This window comes from Ailuropoda melanoleuca, chromosome 16 (assembly GCF_002007445.2).
Source record: "Ailuropoda melanoleuca isolate Jingjing chromosome 16, ASM200744v2, whole genome shotgun sequence".
In the NCBI taxonomy this organism is placed as follows: domain Eukaryota; kingdom Metazoa; phylum Chordata; class Mammalia; order Carnivora; family Ursidae; genus Ailuropoda; species Ailuropoda melanoleuca.
The window spans coordinates 83,275,935-83,284,511 of NC_048233.1; the positions used below are offsets into that span (position 1 = coordinate 83,275,935).

The 8,577-nt window shown below is 56.8% G+C and overlaps 1 protein-coding gene across 1 annotated transcript in view; it reads left to right on the forward strand.

Moving 5' to 3' along the window:
- The first annotated feature begins 11 nt into the window (after positions 1–11).
- RPS6KA4 (ribosomal protein S6 kinase A4) overlaps positions 12–8,577 on the forward strand; it is a 10,894-nt gene continuing 2,328 nt past the window's right edge. The window contains 11 exon segments of the mRNA XM_011221663.3: positions 12–127; positions 819–1,037; positions 1,129–1,244; positions 1,797–1,904; positions 2,132–2,212; positions 2,299–2,402; positions 2,501–2,651; positions 4,883–5,047; positions 7,879–8,010; positions 8,180–8,313; positions 8,407–8,500. Of these exon segments, the coding sequence (XP_011219965.3) occupies positions 19–127; positions 819–1,037; positions 1,129–1,244; positions 1,797–1,904; positions 2,132–2,212; positions 2,299–2,402; positions 2,501–2,651; positions 4,883–5,047; positions 7,879–8,010; positions 8,180–8,313; positions 8,407–8,500 (1,413 nt within the window). The 5' untranslated portion in view covers positions 12–18.

Genomic DNA, 8,577 nt, shown 5'->3' on the forward strand with positions numbered 1-8,577 from the left:
CTGCACCGGGAGGGGGGCATGCACTGGCCGGGCTCATCTGCCTCCGTGCCCACAGCCAACCTGACCGGGCACGAGGAGAAGGTGAGCGTCGAGAACTTCGAGCTGCTCAAGGTGCTGGGCACGGGAGGTGAGGACCCCCACCCCCGGGGCAGGTGTCCCGGGCCTGGTGCCCTGGGCCTCCCGGCGGCACAGCCGCCTGGGCCTGGGCCAGGCCTCCGGCGATGCCCCCCACCCTTTCCCGGCACGGCCCGCCTTGCCTGCCCCGCCCTGCCCTGCCAGGGTTTGCATGCCCACTCCCAGGGACATGCCTACTCCTAGCGCTGCTCCACATTCATGTTGCTCCTCCCTGCAAGGTCCTCCAGGATTTGCCAACACCCTCCAGGGCTTGTAGCCCTCCCGAGGGATTTGCACACCTCCTCCCCCGTGCGATATGGGAGTCTGGTCTCCTGCTTTGCTCACTCCCAGCTTTGCACAGTCCCCAGCCTGGGTTTGCACATCCCTCCCCGGTCCACGTTGCATCCCCCCCCCCCATCTGTCTGATCTGCCCCGGCTCTGCCTGAGTTCTGCCCCCACCTTGTGCTGCAAGCCTCCTGGAGCTGCAGGCTTTCCAGCCGGTTTGCACATCTCCTCCCCGCCCCTCCGGGGCTGTCTACACCTTTTCCCCGAGAAGGCTCTGTCAGCCTTTTGCACCCTTGCCTCTCACTCCGGTTCGTTCCCCCAATTTGCACACCCTCTGGGTTGGCATCACCCCCGCTCCCAACCATCCGCAACCCCCTTCTGCTCACGGTCTACCCTCCGCTCACTCACTGCTCGCACAGCCTACGGGAAGGTGTTCCTGGTGCGGAAGGCAGTCGGGCACGATGCCGGGAAGCTGTATGCCATGAAAGTGCTGCGCAAGGCGGCGCTGGTGCAGCGTGCCAAGACGCAGGAGCACACGCGCACCGAGCGCTCCGTGCTGGAACTCGTGCGCCAGGCCCCCTTCCTGGTTACGCTGCACTACGCCTTCCAGACGGATGCCAAGCTGCACCTCATCCTGGGTAAGGGCGGGCCTCTGCCCACCTGGGGGGCCACGGAGGCAGGTGGGGCCGCTCAGTCAGGGTTGCTTCCCAACCTCCATTCCACCCCCAGATTATGTGAGTGGAGGCGAGATGTTCACCCACCTCTACCAGCGCCAGCACTTCAAAGAGGCTGAGGTGCGCGTGTACGGGGGCGAGATCGTGCTGGCCCTGGAGCACCTGCACAAGGTGGGTGAGGGCCTGGCCCCCAAGCTGTTGCCTCGGGTGCTGGCCTGGGTCTTGTAAGGGGCCTCCAAACATGGTAGCCTTGAAGTGCTCTCTCTTGGGTGGTCTTGGTGGGAACCTGAGCCGCTTGCCCAGGCCTTCTGGAAGGAAGGCCTTAGCGTTGCCTGGGGAGGGGTCTCTTCCCCTGGCACCTCCTCAAAGGGGCTTTCCTCTGATAGGGAACTCGGGGCTGCCTCCCAGGGCCACGCTCACCGAACTTCCTCAAACGGAGACCTCATGCCCTGGCTCCCAAGGCCTTCTTGCAATGGGGCTCTTCACGCAGGCTCTCCTCCCTCTGGGGCCTTGGGGCCTGGTCCCATGGTGTCCTCCTTCCTTGCTTTTACATCGGAAATGGCTTTTCCCATCCAATGGCCCGGTGCCTGGGCCCACTCCGGCACCGGAGACCCCTTCTCCAGGGGGCTCCCCTTGTCCCGAGCTGGGTCTTGGTGCCCGGGCACGATCTGTAGGAGTGGAGGTGTGGGGGGGAAGCCTTAGCGCTTCTCTTGCTCCTGACAGCTGGGTATCATCTACCGCGATTTGAAGCTGGAGAACGTGCTGCTGGACTCCGAGGGCCACATCGTCCTCACCGACTTCGGGCTTAGCAAGGAGTTCCTGACGGAGGAGGTGAGCGAAGGGCAGTCTCTCTGCCCCCTGCACCCCCGTTCAAGCCTTCACCTTCCTGTCTCCTCCTGCTCCGTGCCCAGCTCTGCGTTTCTCGTGGCGCAGAGGTAAATGGGTCTGGGTCCTGCCTTCAGGACATCCCCTGTGTTCCTACCCTCACAAGTCCAGCGAGTCCTACTCTGAGCCTGGGGGACTGCTGGGTGTCCAAATGGGTCCTCTCGCCCTCCCAGAAAGAACGAACCTTCTCCTTCTGTGGCACTATCGAGTACATGGCCCCCGAAATTATCCGCAGCAAGTCGGGACATGGCAAGGTGGGTTCGCAGGGGAGCGGGTGGGGAGTGGCGGTGGGGTGAGGCAGGGGTGGCCGCAGGCCCTCACCCCGTCTCTGGCCCGGCAGGCTGTGGACTGGTGGAGCCTGGGTATCCTGCTCTTTGAGCTGCTGACCGGGGCCTCGCCCTTCACCCTGGAGGGCGAGAGGAACACTCAGGCAGAGGTGTCCCGGTGAGTGGGGCTGGACAAGGTTGGGGGGGATGGGGAGGGGCCTGGGCAGGGTTGGGGAGGGGGCTCGCTGCCCCTGACGCCCCCCCCAATCCTCCCAGACGGATCCTGAAGTGCTCCCCTCCCTTCCCCCCCCGGATCGGGCCCGTGGCACAGGACCTGCTGCGGCGGCTACTTTGCAAGGACCCCAAAAAGCGGCTGGGCGCGGGGCCCCAGGGGGCGCAGGAAGTCAAGAACCACCCCTTCTTCCAGGTGAGGCTCCTGACTGTCCTCCCCACCTCTCTGCACACTACCCAGATCGGGCCGCTGCTCTGGGTTAGGGGACCCTGGAGGGATGGTCTGAGACCAGCTGATTTCACCTGACTTAGAAAAACCACCAGATAAAGAAAGTGGGTTTGACTTCTCTCTCTCTGGTGCAACTTGGAAGATGTGTTTCTAGGGGAAAGAATTGTAGGTTCGTTGACTGACGGGGCTGGCAGGGACTTGAGAATGGCTTCATCGGTCCTTTCACTGGACAGGTTCGGAGAAGGGAGGTGACCTGCTCCAGATCGTGCAGGAAGATGGTGTAGAGCTGGGGGCAGGTTGCAGGGGTCCTGTTGGCTCACATTGGTACCACAAGTCACACTTACGGCTCTCCGAACCCACCCAGGCATTTCGTTCTTTGTTCCGGTGCTGTCTGTGTGCCCGTCATTCAGATGGAGAGCTGGTCAGTCGCTTGGGTTTTGCTCACTTGTTAAGAGCACGTACAGGTTAGAGCGTGGTGCAGGGTGAATTCTGTTTCTTTGCGAGACCTTGCTGGCTCGGGCCTGTGCGTGGCCAGTGTCGCTGCCTAGCGGGACCCTGGGACAGTGAACACCTGCTGTGTGTTGGCTTTTGCTTGCATGATTTCCTGTCGCCTGCAGAAGTATTCTGATGGTCCCCATCTTTGCAGATGAGGAAACTGAAGTTCAGAGAGGTTAAGTCATTTGCCCAAGGTCACCCAGCCAGGAAATGATGGAGCTCAGATCCAAACCCGGGTTCGGGTGATGTGAAGCCCGTAAACTTCACTGCTGTGTCTGTTTACTTGTGGCCATCAGATCTGCCACTTGTTCGACATTGTTAACAAAAGTGCCCATTTATGGGCACTTACTGTGGGCCAGGCATTCAGTTACCCTTGCTACGAGTGCTGTCTCCTTCAGTCTTCCCACCAAGGTCCCTTGGAGATGTTTTCTGAGACAGGAATCTAAGTCTTTGTGATGAAGTTGTCCCTTTGTGGGGGAAGGGGCCGAGCAGTGTCCCACCCTGGGTGCTGGGAGTGGGTTGATCGGCAATCACTGGAGAGGTCTTTGAGGCCCAATGCTCAGAAGGCATGTTCCCGCAGTCCCCCTTCTCTCAAGACAGCCTCTTTGGTGATGGCAATGCTGAGGTCCTGGTGCCAGACCTGGGGCCTCCGAGACCAAATCAGGCCTCTTGGCTGCAAGCGACAAAAAGTCCAACTCAAAATGGTGCTACCCCTGGAATAGAGTTTGGCTGCTAAGAAAAGAGATCGGAGTGAGCAGTGGTCTAAACAACATAGAGGTTTATTTATTTGTGCTCTCATATAAAAGCTTGGCGGGTCAGGGCTGCTGTGGTGTTTTCATGAATATAAGCTCCTTTCTTCTTTCTTCTTTTTTTTTTTTTTTAATGCTCCTCCATTCTTAGCATGTGGCCTCCAGCCCCAGGGTTGCCTCGTGGTGCAAAATGGCTGCTGGAGCTCTTGCCATTTAGGCTGTCATCTAGGCAGAAATCAGGAGGAAAAAGGAGGGGAAGGGCAAAATGGGCATGTGCCAACTGTTTACCATCCTCTTGAGGTTCTTTCTCTGAATTCTCACAATTTTTACTTACAGGTTGTAGGTCCCCCCCAAGTGCAAGGAAGTCTGTTAACTACTGGCTTTTAGTTGTGTGCACTGTTTCCTATACTAACATCAAGGCTATGGTACTAAGGAAGACAGGGAGTATGGAAGTTGAGCGGGCAAAAAACAGGCTCTGCCGTCCTAGCTTAAACATAAAAAGGCATATTTTAGCTCCTGTTTGTGAAAAGTCCAAGGAAAAGTGGTTTGACCTCAGGCAAGGCTGCATCCAGGTGCTGGATTTATTTTAATAAGAATTTCTTTCTTTGTCTCTTGGGTTTTCTCCATGGGGACTTCATCATTAGACCTCGACGGGGTCCCCAGCAGTTCCAGGCCCATGTCCTCCCAGATTTAAGTCTAGTTGGAGAAAGATTTGTTTTGCATGCCAGCGCTACCGAAAGTCCCAGCATTGACTGAGTGTGGTAGAGGGATGATTCTCTGAGGGAAATAGGGATTCTCTTATCAGAGGGAAAGAAACACCAGCTAGGGAAGCAGGAAGAACAACTTTCCACCCAAATGCCAGAGAGAGGAGCTGCCCAGTGAGGGTGGCCTGAGGGGGGAGAGGGGTTTTCACTTCCTACCCTTCACCCCCAATCTCTCATTCCATTTCTCCAGGGTCTAGATTGGGCTGCTCTGGCTGCCAGGAAAATTCCAGCCCCATTCCGACCCCAGATCCGCTCGGAGCTGGATGTGGGCAACTTTGCAGAGGAATTTACTCGGCTGGAGCCTGTCTACTCGCCCCCTGGCAGCCCCCCGCCTGGGGACCCTCGCATCTTCCAGGTGAGTGAGAGCTGCTGCCAGCCTTGACCGGGTCTGACTCATGGCCCTGCACAGGCCCTGTGTTCTGATCAGGACTCAGCATCCCCCCCAGACCCTGTCCACTGGCAGGGTACCTGGAGTTGTCAATCATACAGACTGCCATGGCAGGACAGGTCTTTGAATTACATGGCTCATCTTTAAATCTCATGAAAAACGGCCCTTCTACTCCATATCTTTATTGTTATGTAAAGGTATTGCTTTAACTATTCAGTTGCTTAAGTGGACAACTAGAAAGAGATGTCATGTTTACACTGTGGCCTTGCGTGTCCCTTGGCAAACCATATCACATTTGTGGAAGCACAGGCCCCCTCCACTCAGTGTTAGAAGCTTAGGCCTGTTGGGCAAGGTCAAACTCCTTTGCTCAGCATTCAAGGCCCTGCGTGATGCAGTCCTTGCTCAGTGCCCTAGCCTCAGTGCTCACTGTTGTCCTACTTTGTGCTCTAGCACCTGTGGACTGCTCAGACATTCCGAACACACGTCTGTGCCTTTGCACTGGCAATTCCCTCCACCTGGAGCACCTTCCCCACAGTTGCCCACCCAGCAAGCTCCCACTCACCTTTCAAGCCTCCTTGTGCAGTGCTGCTCCTGTGTAAATTCCTCCCCACCGCTCTGGTCCTGGGTTGGCCTCTGCTTGCGTACTGGTCCTCTGGAGATGGCAGCCCCTTCTAAGCACCCTGTCGGGTTGTATCCTAACTGCCTTACTGTGACTGCCTCCCCTGGTCTGGAAGCTCCCAGGAGGCAAGGACTGTGTTTAATGTCTCTGTCCCTTTGCCCAGTGTGTGGGCCTGGCCCGTAGGTCATGGTCCATAAATACGAAATAAGAACAGGCCAGTAGCAAGTGTAGATGGGGTCAGCCGCCCTGTGAGGCTCTCCCAAGTGATGACTGTGTTGGAACGACCCTCCACCGATGGTCTCGTAGTTTTTTTTTTTTTTTTTAAAGATTTATTTATTTATTTTAGGGAGTGAGACAGTGGGTGGGGGAGGGGCAGAGGCAGAGGGAGAGAGACTCTCAAGCGGGCTTCATGCTGAGCTGAGCCTGGAAGCTGATGCAGGGGTTGACCCTACAGCCCCAAGGTCAGGACCTGAGCTGAAACCAAGAGTCCGATGCTTTACTGACTGTACCACCCAAGCGCCCCCATTGTCTCACAGTTCTGAGAAAGTTCTTTCTTTCTTTCTTTTTTTTTTTTTAAATATTTTATTTATTTATTTGACAGAGATAGAGACAGCCAGCGAGAGAGGGAACACAAGCAGGGGGGAGTGGGAGAGGAAGAAGCAGGCTCATAGCAGAGGAGCCTGATGTGGGGCTCGATCCCACAACGCCGGGATCACGCCCTGAGCTGAAGGCAGACGCTTAACCGCTGTGCCACCCAGGCGCCCCCTGAGAAAGTTCTTTCTTGTGAATCAGCGGTTACTTTCATTCATTCATTTATTTATTTATTCATTTTTTAAAAAGATTTTATTTATTTATTCAACAGAGATAGAGACAGCCAGCGAGAGAGGGAACACAAGCAGGGGGAGTGGGAGAGGAAGAAACAGGCTCATAGCANTCATAGCAGAGGAGCCTGATGTGGGGCTCGATCCCATAACGCCAGGATCACGCCCTGAGCCGAAGGCAGACGCTTAACCGCTGTGCCACCCAGGCGCCCCTCATTCATTTATTTTTTTAATTTTAGTTTTTATGGAACTATTTTATCATTTTTTTAAAAGACTTATTTTAGAGAGAGAGTGCATAAGCCTGGGGGTGGGGAGGAAGAGGGAGAGGGAGAGAGAATCTCCAGCAGACTCCACACTGAGCGTGGAGGAGCCAATGTGGGGCTCGATCCCACCACCCCGAGATCACGACCCAAGCTGAAACCAAGAATTAGACTCCCAGCCGACTGAGCCACCCAGGTGCCCCCCATTCATTCATTTGTTCATTTAAGGATTCAAAAATATGTATTGAGGGGGCGGCGCCTGGGTGGCACACCGGTTGAGTGTCTGCCTTCAGCTCGGGGCGTGATCCCGGTGTTATGGGATCGAGCCCCACATCGGGCTCCTCCGCTATGAGCCTGCTTCTTCCTCTCCCACTCCCCCTGCTTGTGTTCCCTCTCTCGGCTGGCTGTCTCTTTCTCTGTTGAATGAATAAATAAAATCTTTAAAAAAAATATTGAGTATTGAGTGCCTACAATGTGCCAGGCACTGAGCTGGGCCCCAGGGACAGATCAATGAACCTAGCAGACAAGTGTGGCTGGAGTCTGTGTTCTTGTGCACAGTGGGGCTGTGTTTTTAGGAGAATACAATTCGTCCTTAAACTTACCCTTAAGAATCCCTTGAATTGCCTCTTTGTATTTCTTCAGTAGCCCCCCCACCCCTTGCAGAGGAGGCCAATGTTTGGTTTGAGATGAAGGCATAAAGACTTTTTGTATTCAGTGGGTGGATTTGAATTCTCATAAGCTAAGTGTGTGTGATGCCAGGCCACGGCCCTTTCATGCCTTGGGTCCATCGTTTTATGGGTCACTGCATTGTGCTAATTGATGCCGTTGGCAGTGGGGGGGGGTTTACTGTGATGAGAACTGTGGAGTCACAGACTCCGGGGCGGGGGGGGGGGCGCATGAACCCAAGTGATCATAGAGCAAGGTGGCTTGAAATGTTCACACACCTGTCTGCACCAGGATTCCAAAGCAGCAACGTCAAGCACTCGCTCTAGTCCAGGGTCTTCCCTCTGGGCCTTGCCCCTCCCCGGGTCTGGGCCTTCCAGGGACTCCATATGCACCTCCAGGCCCTATGCCCATAAGCCCCCTCCACCCCTGCAGGGATACTCCTTCGTGGCGCCCTCCATCCTGTTCGACCATAACAACGCGGTAATGATGACCGATGTCCTGGAAGCGTCCGGCGCTGGAGACCGGCCCGGCCGGGCAGCCGTGGCCAGGAGCGCCATGATGCAGGTGGGTTGGGCCAGGGTGGGACGTTGATTTTGAGGTGTCTGGGCTCGGGGATTCCAGACCTGGCTTCACCAGGCACCGATGGTGTGACCTTGGTGAGGTTTGCAGGTGGCGCGTGGCGTGGCCGCGGGGCTCCCACGTAGGATCTTTGACGTGCCCCCTTCGCCGCCAGGACTCGCCCTTCTTCCAGCAGTATGAGCTGGACCTGCGGGAGCCCGCGCTGGGCCAGGGCAGCTTCTCCGTGTGTCGCCGCTGTCGCCAGCGCCAGAGCGGCCAGGAGTTCGCGGTTAAGATCCTCAGCCGCAGGTGGGGTGGGCGGGGCCTGACAAAGCCGGGGTGCAAGAGGGCGAGGGCGGGGCCGGAGTTCGGCCCGACTGACCCCGCCTGCCTCGCCCCCAGGCTGGAGGCGAACACACAGCGAGAAGTGGCCGCCCTGCGGCTTTGCCAGTCACACCCAAACGTGGTGAAGTTACACGATGTGCATCACGACCAGGTGACCCTTTCTTGGGCTGGGGCGCAACGCCGGGACTCCGGAGGCTGCCCTTGGAAGGGGGGAGGGGCGATAGGGGG